The sequence below is a fragment of the Cervus canadensis genome, chromosome 17 (genome assembly GCF_019320065.1).
Source record: "Cervus canadensis isolate Bull #8, Minnesota chromosome 17, ASM1932006v1, whole genome shotgun sequence".
Classification (NCBI taxonomy): Eukaryota; Metazoa; Chordata; class Mammalia; order Artiodactyla; family Cervidae; genus Cervus; species Cervus canadensis.
In genome coordinates this window covers 19,818,460-19,846,261 of record NC_057402.1, presented here as the reverse complement: position 1 = coordinate 19,846,261, position 27,802 = coordinate 19,818,460, and the positions used below count along the sequence as shown (strand labels likewise).

Sequence of the window (27,802 nt, the reverse complement as noted above, 5' to 3'; positions counted from 1 at the left end):
ACAGCTGTTTGCCTTAACAACCAAGAGTGGAGATTACAAAGCCAAACTAAAGCAGTGTAGAAGTTTAAGATCTATTTAAGTACTGGCATACTGAAATGGGTTTTTTTTTTTTCTTTTCATCCAGTAGAAGAATTTTTAAAAGTAAGTTCCTATAGTCTATAAATAATGTATTCTAAATACATAATACACTTGGATTTGGTGGTAACCAGTCTATTTGCTTTTATGTTTATATTTTGCCACAGTGAGTTAAAAAAAAAAATCAAAACTCTCCAAATTGTTCAAATTTAAGCTTTGCTATACCAGACTACCAATAGGAGCTAATGTGATTATACACATTGTTAGGATTACTCTAGTTTATTTAACACTAAAGGTTTTCAGGCTTCATGAACAAGAAAATGTTACAATGATCACATTTTAATGCTTTATTCATTGATTAAAAGAATATACATTTAACATAAACCATACAACATCAGTCATCAGGTCAAACATTCAGCTGGTTTCCTTACAGTTTCTGTCAGGAGTTATTTTATCTGATCACATTTATAAGATAAAATCTCACCACATCTGGCATTTACACACCCTGTGCCAGTGGATTCACACTACTGATGTACATAAAAAATCCGCATGGTATGTGCTCACTGGAGACAAAACAGTGCACACCTGTCAAAAGGTCATTTTAATATAAGATGGTAAAACCATTTGTAAAATACATATAAACTTTTTCCATAAATAGAATCATATCTGGACATCTGTTGCATAAATTGTGTTTCCAAAGCTTACAATAGAGCAGCCAGGTCTCAGCACTGCTGGGCACCCACGTTGGCTACTTACTTTATTATTGCAGACTGTCCTTTAACATTAAATGCACAACATTCGTACCACTTAAAACTGGGGTCAGGTGGAAGTCTCACAGAGACCACGTCTGTACCGCGGTTGCCCTGAAACAGTTAAGTCGGCTTTTAAAGCCTCTCAGATATAACAAGGTTTTAAAACATACTTCATGGAATGTTCTTCATTTATCATAGCAGCTCATACCTGTGATAGAACAAGCTTTCAGTTTTTCCTTTTTTTCCTTTACATTCACTATTCACAGTGAAACAGGTGCATGGTTTTTTTTTTTCTTTTTTTTTGTTTTGTGTTTTTTTTTTTTTCAGAGATCTGAGGTTGCTGACTGAGCCACAGCACAGCTGTGTACCACAGGTCGAAATTCGACCTTAAATATTACAATCTAGCAGTATCTGGCTGGCCAGAGTGGGCCAGCCCCTGCCAGCATGTGGGCACTTCTTCAGTTAAGTCTATTCTTTGGCAGCTGACACGCGCGCTGACAGAGAAAAATCCAGTGACTTGTTGCTAGGGATTTCACGACTAATGTTTGTTTGCAAGCATGTGTGTTTACAACTCTGTGATTTGATGATATTTTTTTAGGAGGTTTTACCCTGGAATATTATTTCTTTCTTCCTCCACTATTTGAAATCTGGGCTAAAAAGCTAACTTGAATGTATAATGTAATTGATGAATTAAATTATGTCAGATATAGTTAGGAAAAATCCAATAATTTGAGTATTCATGTTTATGTAAATGCATTTTAAAAAGGATTAAGCAATGTTCTAACCTTCTACTATACAAAATTCAGAGTGGTAATTGATGATAATTGACTATTATATATGTAATGAAAGTTAAAAGTCTTGGCTTTTCTGTTAAAGATGACTCACTTGGGATCGTAGTATCCTCCCTTCTTCCATTTCAAATAAAAATCAATGAAATGCTATCAGAATGAATGAATGCAGTGCATTGCATACAAATCCATCAGGCTATGGATATATATCTATATATGTATAAAAATATTTTGGCTCCTGAGCTCTTACACACAAGAATAAAAACATCAAAAGGCAGAGTAACTCAGTGAAAAATAGTTAGCCAGCAACCTCAGACAACCTTCGGTTGTATATTCTTAAGGTCTGGTCTGGTAACAAGTCCATTAACCGTGAAAGCCCTATACATTGTCACTTTGAACTTCTAAACCAATACCCGACTATGTTCTTTGATCAAGAAGTAGAATATACACATATAATTCTATAAAGCTAATACTGATTAAACACAGCACAAAGGGGTTAATTCACACTACTGAAGGGAAAAAAAAAAACATAATAGGACCCTACTTGCAAATGTAACCACAGGAATCGTACATTAAAAAAAAGCTAAATGTCTTCGCTGAAGCTCTGCATCTCTCTGTAAAAATGACGATTTGGTTCAGTGAAGACACTGAGTGATTCGATGTCCATGACTGCATGCCAAGGCTGACCGAGGCCCAGGGATACCTGCTCAATAAGATTATGCACTGGATCCACATCCTGGTCGGCCAGTTCGCCTTGGTCAAAATCAATGCTTTCTTCGGTGACTTCAAGTACTTTTAGATCAGAGCCACGAAGACGAGCAATGGCTATGAGGTTGTGTGCCCACACTGTGTAACCTTAAAAATAAGCAAAAGACAAGCACTGTCATTTCCTTGTATTTTATTTTGTCTATTTTATACATCTGTCTTTTCCACAAATTTGTATCTCACCACTTTGGGGTCTTTTTCCTTTAAAAATATGCTGAGATTTGTAGATTCTTTACCACTGCCAGGGAAGCCCCAGTAATTGTTTAGCTCAGAGGAAAAAAAAAAGACTAGAAGTCTGATATTATCTCCAAGACCATCACTGCAGCTGGTGAACAGATAGGTGCTGTAACTGTATTCTGATATCAGCACATTTAGTAAAATTGAAGACATTTAAAGTATAATTTTATAGCTTTTGATTAACAATACATAGTAAGCTGATATTTTTCATTAGTAAAAGTCATCTCCTATGGTGCTTCCCAGGTGGTGCAGTGGTAAAGAATTTGGCGTGTCAATGCAGGAGAAGCAGGTTCGATCCCTGGGTTGGGAAGATCCCCTGGAGTAGGAAATGGCAACACATTTCAGTATTCCTGCCTAGAAAATTCCATGGACAGAGAAGCCTGACAGCATACAGTCCATGGGGTCCCAAAGAATTGAGATGTGACGAGCACCCTGCGTGTGCATGCGTGCGCGCGCACACACACACACACACACACACACACACACACACACACACACGTATTCACAGTCCAAAGTTATAAAGTGACACTTTAATAAGAGAAAAAAACTTTAGCAAATTCTCTGGTGACCCAATGGTTAGGATTCAGCTCTTTCACTGCTCGGGCCTGGGTTTGATATCTGGTTGGGTAACTAAGATCCCAGAAGCCTCTCAGCAGAGTCAAAAAAATAAAAAGAAGTTTTAAAAAGACTGACTTAATTTTAAATATCTTGCTATTTCTTCATCCTATTAAAAAAATCCTAATTTATTAACTTCAATATTGATCTATTCTTTGCTATTACTTCCAATGACTGGCCAAATTATAAAGCAAAACTTGAAAAGTAAGATACACTCCCACACTCAAATGAAGCTAAGATTAATTTCAGAAATAATGAAACATAATAAATTTAAGTTGTTCATGCAGACTTTCTATTTTATATTCTCTAAATGTCTTACAAGTTTCAGAAAAGAAGTAATATGTTCTTCTAAGAGGAACTCTGTCCAAATGAAAAATAGTTCACATTCAGATGAAAGGCCTGCCAGTAAGAAAAGAGCACTTCCCAAACAACAACCATCGTTTTAAAAAATGTTGTACAAATTAACATGTTGATACCAAGAATCTAGAAGATGAGGCAGTGAGCATGAAAGAAATCATACTTTCTTCTTCCTTCTGTGTTATGTTTTTAAGAGGAAGAAATATATTTATTGCAGGTGAATATGTATGTTTTCTTGGATAATTTCAGTGCCATTTTTGTGAAGTACTATTAATCACATGGCAAAAGAAAAACAGTAATACAGGAGTTGGAACAAAATAGGGTAGAAATGTGTCTTTCCACTTGTAAGTGGTCTATGTTATACATGTTATACACATGTTCCTGCTGCTGCTAAGTCGCTCAGTCGTGTCCGACTCTGTGCGACCCCACAGATGGCAGCCCACCAGGCTCCTCCATCCCTGGGATTCTCCAGGCAAGAACACTGGAGTGGGTTGCCATTTCCTTCTCCAATGCATGCATGCATGCTAAGTTGCTTCAGTCATGTTAGAAAGTATAAAAAATCTGCATATCAACTTGTTCTAAGAGTTTTTGACAGTATACATGTCAGTGTTATCTTTTTATTGGTATAAAATGTTTCAGCTGTAATAACAAATTCAAACTATAACAAACAAAAGTCACCTACCATGAATTGCCAGAAGAGAGAGCTTTGTGCACCTCCATGCTAATAAAACCAACGGATCTTCATTTCGGTTGTCACTAAGATCTGGAAAACCAGACGTGTCAATCACATCATTCATTAATATAAAATGAGTGAGGAACTTGTCGTACTGCCTAGATATAAGATCAACAATAGCTCCTGAAACACAAGTGATATAGCTGTCAAAATGAATCCTCTCTAGTGGTATACTGGGTTTCAGAATCTTTAACATATCTTCACTCTTGATATCAAAAGCCATAATATAGACCCGAAGGCTGGTGCTCTTTCTTGACAAGGCTTTCCAATGCTCATCATTTGGCATGTTGTCCAGAGACTTGTGCATCACGGAAACATTGTGAACCAGGAGAGAAAGTCGCTGCAAAGGCACATGGTTGTTATCGGTTAAGACTCTAGCCATCTCAGCTGTAAAGTCACAGAAATCCAGGGCAAGTGAGCGCAGGTTCACGAATCGCTCCAGTTCTGCTGTGGTGATAAGGGTGCTGTTACCAGAAATGTTGTTGTCCAGTAAACTCAGGTGCTCCATGGTGTTGGCAATAGAGTTTGAGAGAGATGACAGTGATGTTGGGGTTACTATTTCCAGCATAAACCCACAAGACAGCCATTTCAGTTGCCTACTATTACTCAGTATTTCTTCAAACAGTTGCTGAATTCTGTAAGGAAAACACATGCCACACAATCCTGTTAAGACTTAGCTCTAGGTGGCTCAGATGGTAAAGAATCCACCTGCAATGCAGGAGACATGGGTTTGATCCCTGGGTCGGGAAGATCCTCTGGAGAAGGGAATGGTAACACACTCCAGTATTCTTGCCCGGGAAATCCCATCGACAGAGGAACCTGGCAAGCTACATTCCATGCAGTTGCGAAGAGTTGGACATGACTGAGCAACTGAGCACACTCATTTAACCCACAAGTAGTATTATCATTAAAATTCACATAAAAATATAATACATATTACACATATAGAAATATGTGTACTTGAAATCCTTCAAGTGAAGGAGCATTTTATATCAGTAGAAAAGACTGATGATTTACAATTCATGTTATAGCAAAGTAAAGTAGAGAAGTTAAGTTTTAAATAGCAATAATTACACAGCAAATTCTTGTCTTAAAGATTGGAATGGTATGTATTGATCACTATTGTTAAGGCATTTCAGAGTACATGTTCTTTTCAGAAAAAAATATCATTACTCTTTGGACAGTATCTTAACATTGTTCAGAAAAATATTTTTATTATTATAGAGTCCCCTTTCCATTAACTATATAACTTACTGTTTAATTTTTTTGCCATCAGGGTCCACCTTGCTGAGGTATGTATTTGACAAACTTCCTTGCTGTTGTAGAACGCTTATGTCTCCAAAAAGGCTAAACTTCTGGAGGTTCCTATAAGAAAAGTAATTTAAAAAAAAAAAAGAAAAGTAATTTAAAATGATTGTCTAAATAATTAACATAAAAGTATAAATATTAAAAGTAAACATATGCAGAAGGGATATTCTACAGATGTTCCACCTTAGTAACTCATTTAGAATCCAACTAAGTACTTTCAGATTGCTTTTAACATACAGTGAAAAACTTGTGATAGCATAACAAGTGAAGCATACTTGTGAAGCACAAGTAGTTCAGAACTCAAGGTTTTATTTATTTATTTTTTCCATTTATTTTTATTAGTTAGAACTCAAGGTTTTAGTGACCATGGAAAAGTCTTCTTAAAGTTGCTGGAATTCAACTCTATCAGTAATAATAATACCTACCTTAAAGGTTTAGGGATGAATAAATAACAAAATGACATATGGAAGAACATTCAAGCTCTAAGTTTCATATATATATATTTTTCATATACATTTTAACTATAATATAAAATTCTCCCAAACCAGTTAACTTAGTGCATTAAATGTTCTAAGGTGGGGCACTGCTTTGGAGATATCTCTATCTCCACGGTAAGAAATACTCTAACTAAAATCTAGAGAACCTTCTGTGATTTTGTGATCAAACATAGAGTTTACCATTAAGAGGTTAATTAAAAAAAATAACTGTAAAAATCTGTAAATAACTTTAGCTACAAAACACACTTTTCTAAATAGTAAAATTCTAAACACAGTAGGAGAAAGGATAAAGATTAAAAATTCCTAAATGCTAATAATAATGGTTAAAACAACAAAAATTCAACTGAGTAAATTGCTTTTAAAATAGAAAGGAAGTAGAAAAATACATTATTAGTAAATAATGCACTGTTCCAGGCAATAGTCACCCTCCTACAGGGAACTGAAGGGACTATATGGCAGACTGCCTCACTAGTGCTGACCTGGTAATTCCAGGCTAACTGATTAAAGGTTACAATCCTGAGGCTGATTAAACCACAGCTGGGCTAGGTACTGAGTCTTAGTTTGGTGACATGGGGTTTAGCACAACTGACTCCATTTTGGGTCTGCTGTTTTGTTTTTAACACAACCACTAGAGAATTACGTCTGTAACTAGAAGTTTGGGATAACTTTAATAAGAAATGTATAATCCACAAAAGTGATAAAAAGATTTAAGTAAATGAAAAATAACTTCTTAATATTATGTCATATTTTCCCAAATTAGTAACCTTAGTTTCACTAAAAAGTCTGATGATTCTAAAACTTAGCTTGAAGAATGATCATTAATTGCCAAACAATCTTGAGAAAGAAGACCAGAGCTGGAAGAATCAGGTTCCCTAACTTCAGACTATACTGCAAAGTTGTAATAATCAAAACAGCATGGTACTGGCACAAAAATGGAAATACAGATCAATGAAATAGAACAGACAGTCCAGAGATAAACACAGGCACCTATGGTGACCTAACTGATGACAAAGGAGGCAAGAATATATAATGAAGAAATGGACAGCGTCTTCAATAAGTGATGCTGGGAAAAGATGAAAATGGATAGCTACATGTAAAAGAATGAAATTAGAACATTCTCTAACACCATATACAAAAATAAACTCAAAACAGATTAAAGACCTAAACATAAGACCAAATAATATAAAACTCAAGAGGAAAACACAGGCAGAACATTCTTGGACATAAATTGCAGCAATATTTTTTGGATTCAGTTCCTAGAGTAATGGAAACAAAAATAAATGGGACTTAATTAAACTTAAAAGCTTTTGCACAGCAAAGGAAATCATAAACAAAATGAAAAGACAATCCCCAGAATGGGAGAAAATATTTGCTAATGATGTAATCCACAAGGGGTCACTTTCCAAAATATGCAAATAGCTCATACAGCTCAACATTTTCCTGAGAAGACATATAGATGGCCAAGAGCACATGAAAAGATGCTCAACATTGATAATTATTAGAAACACACAAATCAAAACTACAATGATGTATCACCTCAAACCAGTCAGAATAGCCATCATCAAAAAATCTACAAATAATAAATGCTGGAGAAGCTGTGCAGAAAAGGGAACCCTCCTATACCTGTTGGTGGGGATGTAAATTGGTGCAACCACTATGGAGAACAGGATGGAGGTTAATTAAAAAACTAGAAAATAGAGCTACCATATGATCCAGCAATCCCACTCCTGGGCATAATGTGGAGAAAACCATACTTCCAAAATATACATGAACCCCAGTGTTCATTGCAGTACCATTTATAATAGCCAAAACATGGAAGCAACCTAAATGTCTATCAACAGATGAATGGATAAAGAAGATATAGAATACACATACAATGGAATACTACTCAGCCATAAAAAAGAATGAAACAATATCATTTGCAGCAACATGGATGGATGTAGAGATTATCATACTAAATGAAGACAGAAAAACAAATATCATATGCTATTACTATATGTGGAATCTAATTAAAAATGATACAAATGAACTTATTTACAAAACAGAAACAGATTTCAAAAACAAACTTATGGTTACCAAATGGGAAATGTCGGGAGTAAGGATAAATTATCAACTTGAGATTAATAAACACACATTATTATATATAAAATAACCAATAAGGACCTATTGTATAGCACAGGGAACTCAATATTCTGCAATAACTTATGTGGGTAAAATATCTAGAAAAAAATGTATAACTGAATCATTTTGCTGTACACCTAAAATTAACATAATATGGTAAATCAATTACACTCCAAAATTTTTTTAAAAATAACATTCCACACCCATATTACATAAATAAATACACCCAGATCATACAAAAGTAAGGATTTATAGGCTCTTAACCTATAGAAACTGTTGGCAAAATATTTTGTTTATGTGCACTTTCTGGAGAAAGATCACTAGCTTTATCAGACAGTTCACTGTCTGTGCTGTACCTTCTATAAGCTTGGACAAATGCAAAATGATATGCATATAGTATGATACAGGAAAGCTTCATGACCCCAGAAGTCCTCTGAGCTCCACCTAGTCATCTGTCCATTCCCTCTAGCCCTTGGCAACTACTGATATTTTAACTGTCTCTGTAGTTTTGTCTCTCCCAGAATATTATATATTGAATAGTTGGAGTCATTCAGTATATAGCTTTTTCAGGTTGGTTTCTTTCACTTAGTTCTATGCATTTATGTTTCCTCCATGTCTTTTCATGGCTTAATAGTCTTTTTCTTTCCTAGTGCTGAATATCATTTCATTGTACTCTGAATATCACTCAGATTACATCATAAGTAATCTCCTACTTAAGGGCATCTTGGTTGTTTCCAACTGTTGGCAATTATAAATGAAGCTGTTGTGATGGGTTTTGTGTGGCCAAAAAGCTTTTAACTCTTTTGGGTAGGAGCATGATTTTTAGATTATAGGGTAGAAGGAAATTTAGTGTTGTAAGAAACTGCCAAACTGTCTTTCAAAGAGGCTATACCATCTTGCATTTCCACAAAGAATGAATGAGAGTTCCTGTTACTCCACATCCTCATCAGTATTTGATGTTGTCAGTATTCTGGACTTTGGTCATTCTAATAGGTGTGTAGTGGTGTCCTGTTGCTTTAATTTGACATATAATGTGGAACACCTTTTCACATGCTTGTTTGCCATTTGCATATCTTCTTTGCTGAGGTTTTTATTAAAGTCTTTGGCCTACTTTTTAATAGGGTTTTTGCTTTCTTATTATTGAGTTTTAAGAGCTCTTTATATATGTTGGACAAGAGCCCTTTCTTAGAGGTCATTTATGAATATTTTTTCCTAGTCTGTGGCTTTCACTCCATCAACAGGGTCTTTCACAGATTGAAAATTATAATTTTAATGTAGTCCAGCTTATCAGTGCTTCTTTTCATGGACCATCCCTTGGATGTTGTACTGAAAAAGTCATGATCAAACCCTAGACTACATAAATTTTCTCCCATTTTCTTGTAGGAGCTTTACAGCTTTGTGTTTTACACCTAAGGTCTGTGATCCTAAGTTGAGCTAATTATTGTGAAAGGAATAAAGTCTGTGTCTATAGATTTTTTCCCCATGTGGATGTCCAGTTGTTCCAACACTTATTTGTTGAAAAGATTATCATTTCTCTATTATATTGCCTTTGCTCCTTTTGCATTTCCCTGATGATTAGTGACGTTGAACATCTTTTCACGTGTCTGTTGGTTAACTGTATTTCTTCTTTGGAAAAATGTCTGTTCAGGTCCTCTGCCCACTTTATAACTGGGTTGCTTGTTTTTCTGATGTTAAGTTTTATGAATTCTTTATATAGTTTGGATATTATCCCCCATATGGGATATCTTACTTGTGACTACCTTCTCCTATTTAGTTGGCAGTCTTTTTGTTGGTAGTTTCCTTGACTGTGCAAAAGCTTTTTAGTTTGGTGTGGTCCCATTTGTTTAATTTAGCTTTTGTTTTCCATTTCTGAGGAAACATATCTAAAAAAATACTGCTAAGACTGATGTCAAAGAGCATATTGCCCATGTTTTCTTCTAAAAGTTTTATGGTTTCAGGTCTTTACCAACTGAGCCACCGGGGCAGCCTGCTTTTAGGTCTTACAGTTAAATCTTTAAACCATTTTCAGCTTACGTTTGTATACATTGTGAAAAAAATAGTCCTGTTTGATTCTTTTGCATGTAGCTGTCCAGTTTTCCCAATACTGAAGAGGCTGTCTTTATACAATGTCTTCCCACTGTATATTCTTAGCTCCTCTGTTGTAGGTTGGTTGATCATCTAAGTGTGGGCTCATTTCTGAGTTTTCTATTTTGTTCCACTGATCTGTGCATCTGTTTTTGCAATAGTACCATACTGTTTTGATTACTGTAGCTTTGTAGTATAGTTTTAAATCAGAGTGTGTGATACTTGAAGCTTTGTTCTTTCTTAAGAAAGCCTCGGCTTTTCAGTGTCTTTTGTGTTTCCATGAAAATAACAATTATTTATTCTACTTCTGAGAAATATAATTGGTATTTTGATAGTAATTGCACTGAATCTGTAAATTACTTTGGATATTTTAACAACACTGGTTCTTCTTATCTATAAGCATGGTATGTTTTTCTGTTTGTGTCATTTTTAATGTCTTTCATCAAAGTCTTTATAGTTTTTGGAGTACAGGTCTTTCACCTCCTGAGATTTATTCCTAGTTATTTCACTCTTTTTGATGTGGTTATGAATGGGATTGTTCTCTTAATTTTGCTTATAGTTCACTGTTGGTACATAAAAAAGCAACATATTTCTACACACGAATTCTGTATTTTGCAACTTCACTGAATTCATTGGTAAGTTTTAATAGGTTTTAGTGGAGCTTTTAGTATTTTTGGTATATAGTATCATGTCATCTGCAAACAGTGACAATTTTCTTTTCCAACTTGGATTTCTTTCATTTCTTTTTCTTGTCTGACTGCTATTGCTAGGACTTTGATTATACTGAACAAAGGAATTGAGAGTGGACATCCTTGTTTTACTCCTAATCTTAGAGGAAATGCTTTCAGCTTTTCACCATTGAGTATGATGATAAGCTGAGGGCTTGTCTATATGACCTTTGTTATGCTGAGGGATGTTACTTTTATACTCACTTTGTAGGGAGTTTTTAATCATAAATGGATGTTAAATTTTGTCAAAAAGCATTTTCTGCTCTATTTAGATGATCATATGATTCAGTTTGTTGTATCACATTGATTGATATGTGGATAGTGAACTATCTTTGCATCCGTAGGATAAATCCCAGTTGATCATGGTGTATGATCCTTTTAATGTATTGCTGAATTCAGGGTGCTAATATTTTGCTGAGAATTTTGCGTTTATGTTCATCAGTGATATTATTTCAGTGTAACTTTCTCTCTTTCTTTTTTGTGGTGTCATTTTCTGGTTTTGGTATCAGAGTGATGCTATCCTCACAGAATGGGTTCAGAAGTGTTCCTTTCTCTGCAACAATCTCTTTGGAATAGTTTTAGAGCATAGGTGCTAACGCTTCTCTAAATGTTTGGTAGAATTCACCTATGAAGCTCTCTGGTCCTGGAATTTTGTTTATTGGCAGATTTTTTAAAAAATTACTGATTTAGTTTCATTACTAGTAATTGGTCTGTTCATATTTTGTGTTCTCTTCCTGGTTCAGTTTTGGGAGATCGCACATTTCTATGTATTTGTCCATTTCTTCTAGGTCATCTATGTTATTGATGAATCACTGTTAGTAATCTCTTATGATCCTTTCCATATCTGTGGTGTTGACTGTAATTTCTCCTTTTTCATTTCTAATTTTATTGATTTGGGTCCTCTCTTTTTCTTTTTTTTTATTTTTATTTTTATTTATTTATTTATTTTTTCCTCTCTTTTTCTTGAGGAGCCTGATAAAGGTTTGTCGATTTTGTATCTCTTTCCAAAGAACTAGCTCTTAGTTTCATTGATCTTTTATATATTTATATATATATATTTTACTCTATTTATTTCTGCTCTTTTATTCTTTTTTTTGAAACTTAAGGTTTTGTTTTTTCTTCCTTTCCTAGTTTCTTTGGGTATAAGTTTAGGTTGTTTTGAGATTTTTCTTCATGAGTCTGGTTAAAGGTTTATTCAAAACCACATATATATTATTATTCCAATTTTATAAAAGGATGTTTCACATTTTACTAGAATTATCACTGATGAATTTTTCCTTTAAATCAGCTTTACATAGCTTTCACCTGTATAAGAGCTTAATTCACATCAAGATCATTAAAAGAATTAACAACCTGCATGTTAGTAAAATTTAACAAGTTAAAACAAGGAAACTGTCTGGATGACCCCTATTTTTAGTTCCAGGTATATAATACAGAATTCTTTCCTGCACAATATCCACAACACAATTTTGATCAAAAGGCATGAACAAAAACATACTGGGAAAACAGTTCTGTTGGTTAGAAATATTTTCTTTTTTTTTTTTAGAAATATTTTCTTTCATCTTAGTTCTTCAAATTAACTTAGTTCTGTTCCTATGGTAATACTAATAGGATACAACCTACTTAATAGTCCCTTTGCAAATCCTAAAATGTGTTGTAAACAAGCATAAAGTCATAAGAAGTGTTGATAATCAAGAACACATTTCTTCAACTAATTGCATTCTTTTTCAATCCTATTTTACAAACTCATCATCTAGATCCAGAGCAGTGTCAGACTGTTAAGTACTTATAATTTAGAAACTGAGGCTACAGACTGCTCTCCTACTCTCTGCTCATTCACTTATCAGATATGTACTGTGTGTCAGTTACATGAAAAGTTACTGTGGTTAAGTTACAAAGGTACAAGTTTAGATTCTTGGCGTGGAAATAAAGGTTTTATTTTAAAAAGGCTAATTAAAAAATCAGGATAGACTAAAGAATTATTGACAATTTTGCTAAGTGTATTAATGTTATTTTGGTTATATGTACATGTGTGCTCAGTTACTTCAGTCATGTCCGACTCTGTGCGACACCATGGACTGCAGCCTGCCAGGCTCCTCTGTACATGGGGATTTTCCAGGCAAGAATACTGGAGTGGGTTGCTGTGCCCGCCTCCACAGGATCTTCCCAACTCAGGGACTGAACCTGCATCTCACACCTACCTGCATTGGCAGGTGGGTTCTTTACCACTAGCGCCACCTGGGAAGTCCTATATGTATATATATGTCCATAATTTTCAAAATTTTATGTTGAAGTGTGTAGTATAAAATGAATGACATCTATATATTGGATTTCCTTTCAAATACTTCAGTAAAGATAAATGGTTGCTGAATACTGCTGTTTCTCTAGGAAAATTAGTTTACGATTTCAAGACTATCAAGAACACAAACACTCCTCAGCTCTCTGCAGTACTGGCAACATGACTGGGGCTCACCCAGCCCCATGACCACGGTGGTAACTCTACTAGGACTTTGGTATGGAGAAGGTATGTGGCTTGGGAAGGTGGATCTAAGCTATAGGTCAAAGTCTTTTGCCTCAGGTGAGTGCCTTTCTCCTTTGCCTTGAACCAAAGTTGATTTTTTGAGATTTCTAAGAATGAGATTCTTTTTGGAAGTTATCAGCAATATCTGATTAACAAACTGGGTTAAAGATGGCTCAAGTGTGGCCTCAGTTTCCTTCTTTTTCCTTGCCCATTTCAGAGATGTAACAGAAGAGTACACAAGACAAGTTTCTGGACAGAAAAACCGATTTACCTGACTTAGTGTTAACAGTGATAAGAGCAGTGATTTGGAGCAAACGAAAGGAAGAAGCCTTATGCAGAGTACTATGAGATTGGTGCAAAAGTAATAGCAGTTTTGCACTGTTGAACTTTGCCATTTCATAGTCTAATACATTCTTAAATAAATGTGGTTATGTTTATACACTAGTTTAATGTGCATTTCTCGCTTTATGTTTTTTGCTTATGACTATTTGCTGTGTATTTTATATTTATTTTAGACTAGGGAAATGATATTAGACAAAAAGCAAATTCGAGTAATTTTCTTATTTGAGTTTAAAATGGATCATAAAGCAGTGGAGACAATTCACGATATCAACAATGCATTTGGCCCACAAACTGATAATCAACATACAGTGCAGTGGTGGTTCAAGAAGTTTTGCAAAGGAGACCAGAGCCCTGAAGATGAGGAGCATAGTGGCTGGCCATTGGAATGATGATGACCAATTGAGAGCAATCATCAAAGCTGATCCTCTTACAACTATATGAGAAGTTGCTGAAGAACTCACTGTCGACCATTCTACAGTTGTTTGGCATTTGAAGCAAACTGGTAAGGTGAAAAAGCTACATAAGCTGACTGAGCTGACTGAAAATAAAAAAAAAAATTGTTTTTGAAATGTCATCTTCTCTTTTTTTTTTACACAACAACAAGGAACCATTTCTTGATTGGATTGTGACATGTGATGAAAAGTGGATTTTGTATGACAACTGGCCAATGACCAGCTCAGTGGCTGGATGGAGAAGTTACAAAGTACTTCCCAAAGCCAAATTTGTACCAAAAAATGGTCATGGTTACTGTTTGGTGGTCGGCTGCCAGTCTGATCCCAATTGTTTTCCATGACAATGCCTGACCACATGTTGTACAACCAATGCTTTAAAAGTTGAATGAATTGGGTTATGAAGTTTTGCCTCATCTGCCAATTCACCTGACCTCTAGACAAGTGACTACCACTTCAAGTATCTCACCAACTTTTTGTAGGAAAAATGCTTCCACAACCAGGGGAAGGCAGAAAATGCTTTCCAAGAGTTCACTGAATCCCAGAAGCATGGATTTTTATGCTACAGGAATAAACAAATTTATTTCTCATTGTCAAAGACATGTTGATTGTAATGGTTCCTATTTTGATTAATAACGATGTGTTTGAGTCTAGTTATAATGATTTAAAATTCATGGTCCAAAACCGCAATTATGTTTGCACCAACATAATACTTGCTGCTTCTTTTCACTTAGTCTTACCATTCTATAGCTTACATGTGGGTCAGACTTTAGCAAATTTCAAGGAATAGTGGGTTTACATGAAACAGGAAAGTGAAGGAGGAGAAACAAATCCAAGTGATTGCAGTGAGGAAGCCCAGGAAGTTTCTGGGGAAATTTGACAAATTGATTCTGATTTATGTAAGGCCTATATGAGCAGAGCACTACTTAAAGAAAAGCCATGCTTTCAATTTCTCAAATAAATATGGTTATGTTATACATTAGTTCCACTTGACAAAATTAAACACAAAACAAAAACAACTATCAAAACACTCATGACACTTCACAGAACTAGAACAAATTATCCTAAAATTTTTATGGATATTAATCTAAGACAAAGGAGAGAAAAATATATTGATACAATGAAGAAAAGACAGTCTCTTCAATAAGTGGTCCTGAGCAAAATGGACAGCTACATGTAAAGTGAAGTCAGAATACTGCCTCACACCATATATAAAAATAAATCCCAAATGATTTCAAAACAGAAGTATAAGACATGACACCATAAAACTTTTAGAAGGAAAAAAAAAACTTTTAGAAGGGAACATAAGCAAAACATTCTCAGACATAAACTGTAGTAATACTTTCTTATTTCTTAGCTATGTCTCCTAAGGCAAAAGAAATATGGCCATCATCAAAAAATCTATAAACAATAAATGCTGGAGAGGATTTGGAGAAAAGGGAATGTTCTAGCACTGTTGGTGGGAATGTAAATGGATACAGCTACTATGGAGAACAACATGGAGACTCCTTTAAAAACTAGGAATAAAACTACCATATGACTCCGCAATTCCACTACTGGGTGTATACCCTGAGAAAGCCATAACTTAAAAAAATACATGTACCCCAATGTCCATAGAAGCACTATTTACAATAGCTAGGATATGGAAGCAGCCTAGATGTCCAGCGACAGATGAATGCATAAAAAAGATGCAGTACATATATACAATGCAGTATTACTCAGGCATAAAAAAGAACAGATTTCAATCAGTTCTAGTGAAGTGGATGAACCTAGAGCCTGTTATACAGAGTGATGAATTCCCTGGGGGCTCAGCGGCAAAAGTCTGCCTGCAATGCAGGAGATGTGGGTCCATGGGTTCAACCACTCGCTTGGGAAGATCCCCTGGAGAAGGAAATGGCAACCTGCTCCAGCACTCTTCCCTGGGAAATCCCATGGACAGAGAGGAGCCTGGCAGGCTACAGTCTATAGGATGGCAAGAGTTGGACACAACTTAGCAACTAAACCGCTACCACCACCATCATACAGAGTAAGTCAGAAAGAGAAAAAGAAGTATTGTATATTAATGCATGTATACAGAATCTAGAAAAATGAAACTGATGAACCTATTTGCAGGGAAGGAATGGAGACGCAGAAAATGGACTTGTGCACACAGTAGGGGAAGGGCAGAGGGAAGAATTAAGAAAGCAGCATCAACATATATATGCTACCATGTATAAAACAGAGCTGGGGAGAAGCTGCTCCATAACACAGGGAGCCAGCCCGGCCTCTGTGATGACCAAGAGGGGTGGGACAGGGGAACGGGAGGGAGGGGATATATGTATAATGATGGCTCATTTGCATTGTTGTATGGCAGAAACCAACACAACTTTGTAAAGCAATTTTCCCCCTATTAAAAAGAAATAAAAATTAAAAAGATAATCTATGGAATGGGAGAAAATATTCGTAAACGATGTGACTGACAAAGGGGATACTGTCCAAAATATACAAATAGTTCATATAACTCAACATCAGAAAAACCAATCAGTGAAAAAAACGGCCACTTATTTGTGGAATCTAAAAAATAATACAAATATACCTATATAGAAAACAGAAACAAACTCACAGACATAGAACACAAATTTATGGCTACAAAAGCGGAAAAGGAGGATGGAGAGGGATAAATTAGGGGCATGAAATTAACAGATATAAACTATTACACATAAAATAGATAGGCAACAAAGATTTACTGTATAACACAGGCAACTATATTCAATATCTTGTAAAAACCTACAGTGGAAAATAATCTGAAAAAAAAAAAAAATGTAAGTGAATCACTTTGCTGCATACCTGAAACTAATAATAATATTCTAAATCAACTATACTTCAATAAAAAATTTTTAAAAAGAAATTAAACCACCACACAACTTTTCACTGAAAACAGTGATCTTATTTTATTTTTAGGGTAAAAATTTCCCTATGAATCAAACAATCAGCACAATTTTTGATAGCCTTATTATAAAAACCTGTACATACAGATTCAGTGCGTTAGCTTGGGCAATTCTTTGAAAACAATATTAACCACCTTTGAGCTTAAGAAATACTCCCCAAGGTCTAACTGCAGTGCTAAAAACTCTTCATTTTTCTCTGAGATTTCTTTGGATTATTTAGTATAACCTTAAATTAGAGGTAATACAGCTAAGTCTAATTAACTATGAAAAAGGAGACTACATACAAACTTGATTATTTAAAAAGAAGCAATTATTAACAAGGTTAAGTCTTTCTCAATGATGTATAGGAGGTCACAAAATGCAATTTTTTCCTTTTCTAACCTAATAAGCTAATCTATATCATTGCATAAAATTTTTTCAGACCAATTCTAATCTTCTTAGTCCATGTTTGATATCAAATGTGTTTGAATTTACATAATACTTAATGGTAGCCAGTGGCCACATATGGAGCACTTGAAACGTGTCTAGTACAGTAAACTAAATCTTCAATTTTATCCAAGTAATTTAAAATTTGATTAGCTATATGTAGCTATTGGTACAGCTTTAGAGATTCCACAACTAAGTCACAGGCCTATAGTAGTATTCCTTATCAACTTTCTTAGGAACCATTAACTAAAAGCAATTTTCCAGAATTTGCTCTATGAATTCACTTACTGAATTGTTGCTGCTTAGTGGCTAAGTTGTGTCTGACTCTTTGTGACCCCATGGACTGTAGCCTGCCAGGCTCTCTATGTCCATGGGATTTTCCAAGCAAGAGTATTAGAGGGGGTTGCCATTTTCTCTTCCAGGAGATTCCCGACCCAGGGACCAAGCCCGCATCTCCTGCATTGGCAGGAGGATTCTTTACCCCTGAGCCACCAGGGAAGCCCTCACTTATTGAATTACCATCATCCTCAAATCCCAGGGGTTACGAAATAAAAAAAGATTTAAATAAGACTGACATTTAAAACTGTCATTTAACATATCATTAGAAGATAATTTTAACAGTACTAAGGAAGAAAGAAAGAAAACTGAGTGAGTTTTAAAGACAAATGGTAAAAAAAATTTGATTCTTCCTTTCCTCTATATCCTAGCAGCAAGTCGTTTTGGCTCTACGTCCACACATATATATTCCATATCCATCCACCTTTAAAAAAATCTTTTCTTCCATCATACTCTAGGTTATCATCATCTCTTACGAGGATTATTCATTCATTACACAGTAACCAGAATGACTGCCTTAAAATGCAAATTAGATCACCTTATGCTTGTCCTTAACATTTTTTCAATAACTTCTATTCTTGGAATATAGTCCAAACTTTATTTCACAAGTCCCCATAAAAAAACACCATTCCTTCCTCCTCCTACACGTAAGAGCTCATTGTGACAGTGCTCTCACCCTTCACATGGTCCTGCCTTACTTTCTTTCCTACTGTTGCAAGCAGTCAAAAATTTGGCTGGCCTAAAGCCTTGGTGCTTACTCTTTTTTCTGCTTGGAATGCTGTTTGCTCAAATCTTCAGATGGGTGACTTGTCATTCATGTAGCAGCTTAAATGTCCTTTATAGAAAAAGTTTTTCCCTTACCAATCTATCTCATGTTGCCACCTAGTCACTATTACATAGTCCTCTTTTACTTTCACAATCGAAATAATCTTGCTTTTACTTGTTTACTTGCTTCTGCCTATCTTTTCCCTCTGGAATGTCGAATCCATGGGAACAGGGAGTTTGTCTTCACTGCTTGGCACATAGCATATTCTCAATATTTGGAGAGGAAAAAAACACATTTTAATAATTATCATCTTAAATCAGCTATAAATTTAACAACTTGGGTGAACTCTTCCGAGGCTGCCTCAGAACTAAAATATTAAAATGGAGTTAACTTAATCCTTTCACTCAAAAGCTGCTCAGTCACTTCTTTTAACACAGGAAAAGTATTTTACTTTGATGACCTTTTTGTTGAGTTTTATCTCCTATCCTCTATCTTCAGTTCTCAGTCACTGGAAGAAGTTACCTATGGACTAAAGAGAGCCCTAATTCCTCTCAACAGCCCTCCAAGGAGATCAGTTTCTTCATCAGGTTAGTCTCCTTTCTGCTCAATGACCTTGAAGCTATCCCCATGGAGTCACTTTACTTTGTCCGTTTTAAGGTGAGGAGTCTATTGGGTAAGGTATCTCTTCTCTAAAAGCAACCATCTCTTGGGCAGCAAGGACTGGTCAGAGTCCCAATATATTTTAATATACATGTTCTCCAAATGGGCTTTTTAAAACAAATAACAAAAGTTAGCTCTCAAAAGTGAAATATTATTATTGCACGTATTTATTGCCCCGTGATGGGAAAATATTTCAAGAAAAATAAGGCTCAGGGTTGTTGGAGATGATACCTTCAAGAATGTCCTATGTTCTTGGATAGTAATAGGAAATGTCCAAAGATTTTTTAATCTATTTTAAGATGTATTTTTAGATTGCTTTATCAGTTGCTGTGTCTTGGCATACTGATGTGGAAAAAAATACTAAGGTAAGATTCTCTGTGACTGCATGTGCCAAATCAGCAGACCACATCTAAGAATTATTGATAGATGTTCTACTACTAGCAGGGTATATAAGCAGGCACAGTCAAAAAACTGGTCAATCTAGATAGTTAGATTTTCTTAAAATTGGAGAATAATTGCTTTACAATGTTGTGTTAGTTTCTGCCATAAATCAATGTGAATCAGCCATAAATATACATATGTCCCCTCCCTCTTGAACCTCACCCCCACCTCATGTAGTTAGAATTTTAACAAGAAAATCACTCTATACAAAGTCTCCATGGCTTGCATCTTTTAGAAAAGCACTGCCCTCAATTTAGTATTTCATCCAAAAAGGCTCATGCAAAATATTTATATAGTCCAGGAAAGTATAAATCAGATGTTGACAATGTACCTAATGCTTACTGATTAAGAATAAGTATTTTTAGTGACTGAGTCTATTAGCTATTATCATAAATCTTATTGTCTCTGAAGTTTCCTTTTTCCTAAGGAGTATGGAATACAGTATTTTAATAGGTAGTACTCAACTTGACAACCAGGTTAAATTCTAAAAATGCATATTTATATTTGTTGTTTCCAACTTCTAAGGACAATTTCCTACAGAAGAAATTCAGCCGATTTAATTTACAATAGAGTTGAAAGTGTGTTTTTTTGTTTTTTTTTTTAGTATTTTGAGTACTAACTTTTTATTTACATTCTTACTGTTGATCAAGAAGGCAGGTATCCTAGCACCCTCTGGAGAAGTGAACTCTGAAGACAGAAGACTGTCTTTTACCCTCCGAGAGGCATTTCCGTACCTCTTTGATTCTCATCAGTTGTCCCCAACACCTAAGAAATTGGTAAGGTGGCTACAGTCACTCTGAGAGCACATGTGCATACCCAGGAATTAAGCAAAACAAAATGCCAATTATTCTTTCAGAACAGTACCCTTGAAAAGTTCCCACAATTCAAGGTTACAGTTTTAGTTCTTTAACTCAGAGACAAGAAAATAACTGAAACAGCAAAATGAAAGTTTGAATTGTATGAAATTCAACATAAAGGCAGGAAGCATAAAGCTTGTCACTTGGTAGGTTCATACCCTCCTCTTCTACCTATAAAATGGTAGAAATCATAAGGCAAAAGCACTGTAAAATTTACCTTGGAAATGTAAGCAATGTCAAATATTGATTTTTCTCATTAGTTATTAAATTCTATGGTTTTAGAAAACCAAAGAACACTAAAGCATTTGAGTCATTCTTCATTGAGCCTGAGTCTGATGTTTAAGTGGTTACGAAGGAAATAAGAATAGGCTTTATCAGAGTTATCAAATAAACATCTTGGTTTAAAACATTTCCAATTTCTCTAAAGAAAACTAGTTTCACTTAAATTTTTAACATTCATATTAGTACTTCCAATATTAGTAGAGTATCTCAAAATACTTTAAAAAAATAAAGCTGAGACATTTTTTCCAAATATATAAAGATTATTTAGAGGGCGGTCTTATAGACAAGTAGATAGAGATGCTAAAGAAGAGGTAGGTTCACTTTTATTTGTCAACTTTACCTCAACACACACAGCTAAAAAAATAAAAACTGATGAAAAATTAAACAACAAAGAAAAGAGGTGATATATCACTATTTTGCCTATATAACCTTTACCTGTCCAACCAACCAATCAGTTAAAAGGAACTAGATAGAAACTTTGTAAAGTGGGTTCTTACTTGGACAAAAGACATGCATTTTTAAATGACTGCTCAGAACTCCTATCTAACCTCAAGAAAAATCTAACTGATACTGTCAAATTACTTGACCCTGTTACGTTTCAGTTTCCTTTCTTTAAAGAATCCATCCCACTTCTACCCTCCAATGAATCATCAGCAGTAAGTGCTCACTGACTGAATGTAACCTCTGGGTCAGGTGGGCCTCCAGCCACACATCCAACTCTGACAGAAAGTCTCCAACACGATCAAGACCAACTTATAGTCTTAAACAGCCTCTTTTGCCACATAAAATCAAAGTGAGGAAATAAGATGGCTTGGTGTGAGAAGCTAGGAAAATACACAGTACACTGAGATGATGCAGCCATGCTCCAGATACAACTTGCAGCTAACGCTTATATTCCACCCTTCTGATTCAAACAGAGAATTAAGAATACACATGTATCTATCTCACTTAGCATAACCAGGACCTTCACTCCATCCTGTTAAACATAATGTATTTACTGCAAAAGGAAGTACACTGCTGTCAGAGAAAAACAGTACTGTATGATAATTTGCAAATTATTTGACCCTGTTACGTTTCAGTTTCCTTTCTATAAAGCAGGGATAATAACAGCTGTCCTAACTCACAGGCTCAGCTGAAAGGATCAAATAAGATCCTGAATGTGAAACTACTTGCAAACTGCTGAACTATTACTACTATATAAGTTGCTCCTTTTTTGAACTTATGAACTTTCCTCTACCTCCCAGTTTAATTTTAGGCTTAGTTAGAATATCCAGATAGAGAAAATCTACGTTAATAGGATTCTGGAAAGGGCGGTAGATAAAGAATGGAAAACACTGATTAGGACGACGGGCCAGAACACAGGAAGTTAACCCCAGAATGAAAGATTTTGATGCAATATCAGGACAGTTTGGGCTTACCCTTTGCAGACACTGGCCAGTTCCCCCAACACACGCAAACACCAAGCTGTACTGTGCTACTTTTAGGTGAATCACTGGGGACAAGTTGAGTATGGAGGTTCGCAAAAGGGAGGGACCTTCTAATCCTGATTATCAGGCAGTTCCCCGATCCCTTAAAAAAAAAAAAAAAAAAATTCCTCCTACTCTTTGTGCCTGGCCTAGTTAAAACCATTCCCGGTAAGAAAATGGCTGTCAAAGATTTCTTTTTATGCCAGGAGAGTCTCGAACCTATGCGAAACCTGTGGCATACCTACTCTCTCCGCCACCACGAACTATTTTGATCGGAAAGGTTCAGAACAAAACGACAACAACAACAAAAAACAGATTCGTTTTGTTTCTCCCAAGACTCATTCACAGGCCTCACCCTCCAAGCTTCAGCTCTCTCATCTGTAAAATGAAGAATGACCGCGCCTGTCAACTCCATCCCACTGCTGCCGAAAGGATGAATGAGACAGTGCCTGGAAGGCGCCAGGAGTGCTGTCTGATAAACACCAAGTCCATCACTGTTTATAAAGTATTAGGATGAGTCCTGTTATGCCCTCCCGCCTCAAGGAAATCGCCGGATTAGAACTGACACCCCCAGTCACTGAAAAAAGCAACGCTGAAGCGCGCGGGGCGTTTCCACACTGAATCTATTTCGAGGTGAGAGGAAGGAGGCGACCCAGCGCCCCGGGAAGTGGAGGCGGGAGGGAGGAGGATGAATGGAGGGGCTGCGAAGTGCCTACCTGTTGTTCCGGATGCTGACTAGCACGCACAGGACCAGCTCTAAGTAGGTGCGCAGCACTTCCAGCCAACGGGTTGAGAGCTGCAGGGCTTCGACTTCTTCGCCGCCAGTCCCGGCGTCGGCGCTGCCTCCATCGCCCGGGCCGCCGCCGCCGCTCAGGTAGTTCTCCGCGGCGAATTCAACACGCAGCTCTCGCACGAACCAGCCGCACTTGCGCATGAGGAATTCGAGCCGTGGCTGCTCCGCGGGCGAGACGCGGAGGCAGATGCGGAGCTGGGGCCAGAGAGCCGGATAGAAGAGGCACTCGCGCCAGTGCGAGCAGGAGGCCGAGGCCCGGAGCCGGTCGGACGCGGACAGGAAGGAGAAGATGTGCACGATCAGCTCGCTGGGCAGCGACGCGGCGCCAGCCGCCTGCCCGCACAGAGCCATCCGGCCCCGCCGCCGGCTGCCGATCCCCGGCCGCCCCCGCAGTCCCCGGAGCAGCCCCCGCAGCCGTCGCAGCTGCTGCAGCCGCAGCCGCCGCCACCGCGCCACCCGGGCGGCCCCGGCTCGGGTTCGGGCTCCCGGTGGTCGGGGCTGCGGCACTGACAAGAACAACAACATCAATGACAAGGAAGAAGGGGGCGGAACCGTCGTGGGTCTCGGCGGAACCAAGTGCGGCACCAGTTGCGCAGAGGGGGAAAGGCCTCTGCGGGGGTGGCCTCCAGATAGCCAGCCTCTGGCCTCTCAAACTTTACTCACGCGCGTCCGAGGCCTGCGCTCTCCGCAACTTCAAAACCCTCGCTTGTACTGGTTAGGCGGCCGGAAGCGGCAGGATTTATTTTAAGGAACCGGGAGCCCTCCCCGCGCCTGGAGGCGGAGGCAGACCAGTGGTAGGAGCTGAGTTTGACGTCACCGGTGGTGGGAGGAGCCTGGGCGTGACTGGGCGCGACTTCCGGAAGAAGGGAGCGCCCGCTTGCCGGTAGGGATGAGAGACGAGGCACGTGATTCCTGACGCACTTAGGCCGGTGGGGCGGGGCGGGAAGCGCTGGTGGTGCCAGCAAATGGGCGCCCTCTTCCGTCCCTCAGAGACCACTCAGTTCAGTCAAGTCTGTAAGTCGGTTAACTTGGGCGCTCAGGAGGTCGACGCGGCGTTAACTCGCGTTGGTGCGAGATGTCCTGACGCTTTTTGTTGTACGCTTCTCTGTTTCTGGGCTGAGGGCTCAGAGCCAGAGTGCTGGCTTGTGTCTTTCCTAGCCGTCCCGCCTGCCCCGAGTGTTGTGGAGAGTTTCTGAGAGACAGCCCCTGAGAAGGGGAGCGGGCGCTTTCGCGGGCTCACTCGGAGGGGTAGGGTTAGGGAGAGGAGCCGCGCTGGCCGGGGCGGCGGAGAGGCCGGACCGAGGTGGTCAGTGGACGCCGCCACCCCTCGGTCGGACCTCGAAGTGGACCTGCGCGCACACCTGGTGTGTGGGGAAGGAATGAGGACAGCGCCACCCTTCGGATTTAGAGGGAGAGGAGAAAACAAGGCAAATGAGTTAGATCTGCTGGTTGATAATCGGCGTCTTCCCTGGGCTTCGAGGGAGGCTCTGCGTTCCCTGTTTTGAGGCCCTAGAAGTAAAGAAGCTGGTGGTTACGGTAAAGGTTTTCTTTAGCTTGGCTCCCCTCGCTTGAGAGAGGGATTTTCGAAAGAGTTTCCGTTAACTTCACCACATCTTGGAAAGTAGTAAACTGGTTGTACAGGGCAGTGAAGTCAGAAGGGAATAGGTAATTTTATGTAACAATTGAGGATTGCATTAGTGAGGCTGCCGCTTCAGAGCCTTAGCTGTGATCTCGAAACAGCATAGTTTTCTTGTAATTAACTTCACGAGACTGTTCTACAAGATATTTTTAGCTTTTTGAGGGCAAAATTCCCCATTTGTGATGCTTTGATGCCTTTTGGTGTCTTGTTGTCTGTGATACTGAGTTGTTACCTCTGAGTTATCTGTCTTCCTTTCGGTCGCTGTAAAAACGACAAAAAACCAACAACAGAAAAAATGCTTTCCTTCGTGGTAGATCACGTCTCTGAACCTCTTGTCTGCAAGAGATTTTTCTATGTAATTCTTCTTATAATTTATGAATGAATTAATGAGCAGTAATAGAAACAGCAATGAATTAGTAAGTTGAGACTTGGATTTAAATTTTTTATTTTTTAAATTCATTGAAATATTTTGAAGTGGACCATGGGTATCTGAATCTCCCACTTGTAAGTAGTACAATATGTGTTTCTGAAAACATAATCGTATATAACAAAAATAGTGTTATCACGCTTAAGGTAACTTCTGTTATCTTCAAGTTTGTCTAGTTATCTCTCAAATATTCTTTATAGCCATCTTGTCCAAACCAGGATCCAATTAAAGACCACACTTGTTTTTGTTTATATTTCAAAATCTCAATCTAGATTAGTCACCCCTACTTTTTTTTGGTTTCTCTGATTAGCTAAAGAGGAGGCATATTGACCTGGAGAATGTCTTCCCTTCTGTGATTGTTTGACTACTTTCTCTTGGTGTTTATTACTCTAGTACCTGAAGTTCTAATAAACCTGGACATTTAATGCTAACGGCTTGATTAGGTTGGTGACGTCTCCGTAAAACAAAGTGATCTGTGAGGTGTGATGTTTTCTGTCCACCTTTCCCTTCAACCACTTAATGGCCTTAATAATAATTGATAATTCTTGCCTGAATTATAATTTTATTATGGGCTTCAAAATGATAATTTGTAATTTTTTCATTCCATCTACATTCATTAATTTGCATTCCTCTGTATTGGAGAAGCTTTCTGTCATAAACTGGCAGCATTTCATTACCCTGAAATATAACTTTTATTGGAAAGTCAGAAAAAATGCTTAGTTCTTTTTCTTTTATTACCCATTTTGAAAGTTGTATGGCCTCAAAGAGTGACAAATGAGTTTTTCTAGCTTTTATTTTATTTTTCTGAACATCAGGTTCTTAGGATTTTTATGTTTTAAACATTCTTTTAGGTTTTCAAATTTTGATACTTCTAGAACTCCTCACAAAGAAATCTGTGTAACTATTATTGTAATTTTAAACAATTCCATGGTATTTTATTTTTAGTAGGAGGCTGAGACTGGATTTTGGTCTATTCTACTTTTGTCAGAATCTAGCTGGGTAACATTTAAACAAGTTGTTTAACCCTTTGGGGCCTCACTTTCTTCATTTGTCTGAATTCTGGCAAGGTTCCCTGCAGCTCTAATGTTCTTTGACTTTAAAAAAGAAAACACCCTATTTTATTGAGATATGTTTTTCATATATAATTCATTTATTTCAAGTATACACATTAATAATTTATATTATCAAGTGGTACAACCAACACTATAAATAGATTTTAGAACATTTTCATCTCTTTAATAAGATTCCACATGCCCATTTACCTCCACTTCTACCTCCTCACTTCTACCTCCAGGCAACCATGAATGTATTTTCCTTTTCTGTAAATTTGACTTTTCTGAATATTTGATATGAATGTATTTATACAGTGGATGATCTCTTACGTCTGTCTTCTTTGACTTAACATAGTGTTTTTGATCTTGGGTCATTAATTCCTTTTGTTATTGCTGAATAGAATTTCATTTATTTATGGTTTACTCATTTACCAGTTGATTAACATTATTTGTTTGTTTATTTATGGCCACTCTTAGTTCTGTGATTAGGGATTGAATCCCAGCACTGGTAGTGAAAGCACCAAATCCTAACCATTGGACCACCAGGGGATTCTCTGATGAACATTTAGGTTTCTAGTTTTTGGCTATTTTGAATAATACCATTTCTATAACTCTTTATTTGCACGTCTTTTGTGGACATATGGTCTTGTTTCTCTTGAGTAGATACCTAGAAGTGAAAATGATAGGTTGTATGATAGTTCTCTGTATAACTTTTGGAGAAACTTACAAGCTGTTTTTATAATGACTGTGTCATTTTCCAGTCCTAACAGCAATGTATGAGGGTTGCCAGTCTCTGACTCTTTGATGGTCTGGAGATATTCTCTGATTGATTTGAGAATGATATTTTTCCTTATTCTTAGTGTTGTACTAGCAACAAACTATCCTCTCCTTGTTGTTGTTGTTGTTTAGTCACTAAGTTTTGTCTGACTGTTTTGCTTCTCCATGGCCTATAGCCCAGCAGACTCCTCTTATCTATGAGATTCCTCAGGCAAGAATACTGGAATGGGTTTTCCTCCAAGGTATCTTCCTGACCCAGGGATTAAACCTGCATCTTTGGCATTGGCAGGCGGATACCTGCCTTAAATACCACTAATAATTAGTCTCTAATTATTAGGAATAGTTTCTAAAGGAAATAAAAATACAGATAGTCTCCAAAGTAGGTGGTTCTGCTTATGATTTTTTAATTTCACAATGGTGTGAAACCGTGATGTGCATTCAGTGGAAACCTAAGTTTGATTTTCCCCAGGTTAGTAATACATAGTGTGATACTCTTCTCACGATGCTAGACAGTGGCAGTGAGCCACATATCCCAGTTGCATCACAATATTGAGGGTAAACAACCCAATACACTAAAAAA

At 37.3% G+C, this 27,802-nt stretch overlaps 1 protein-coding gene across 1 annotated transcript; it reads right to left on the bottom strand.

The window, feature by feature from the left end:
• Positions 1–407: 407 nt before the first annotated feature.
• Positions 408–24,188, bottom strand: FBXO33 (F-box protein 33). The gene is made up of 4 exons (XM_043434651.1): positions 23,251–24,188; positions 5,577–5,687; positions 4,272–4,957; positions 408–2,470 (listed from the first exon to the last, which is right to left on the bottom strand). The coding sequence occupies exons 1-4, from the start codon at positions 23,850–23,852 to the stop codon at positions 2,199–2,201; spliced, it is 1,671 nt and encodes a 556-aa protein (XP_043290586.1). The 5' UTR covers positions 23,853–24,188; the 3' UTR covers positions 408–2,198.
• Between the last annotated feature and the right edge of the window lie 3,614 nt (positions 24,189–27,802).

Excerpts from the sequence above, each read along its gene's own strand:
- FBXO33 (XM_043434651.1), bottom strand. The coding sequence starts at position 23,852 with ATGTTGTTGTTCTTGTCAGTGCCGCAGCCCCGACCACCGGGAGCCCGA. Across the intron at positions 5,688-23,250 it reads GTCAGCATCCGGAACAACAG|GAACCTCCAGAAGTTTAGCC; the intron begins GTAGGCACTTCG and ends CTTTTCTTATAG. Across the intron at positions 4,958-5,576 it reads GATGGCAAAAAAATTAAACA|AATTCAGCAACTGTTTGAAG; the intron begins GTAAGTTATATA and ends TTTTCCTTACAG.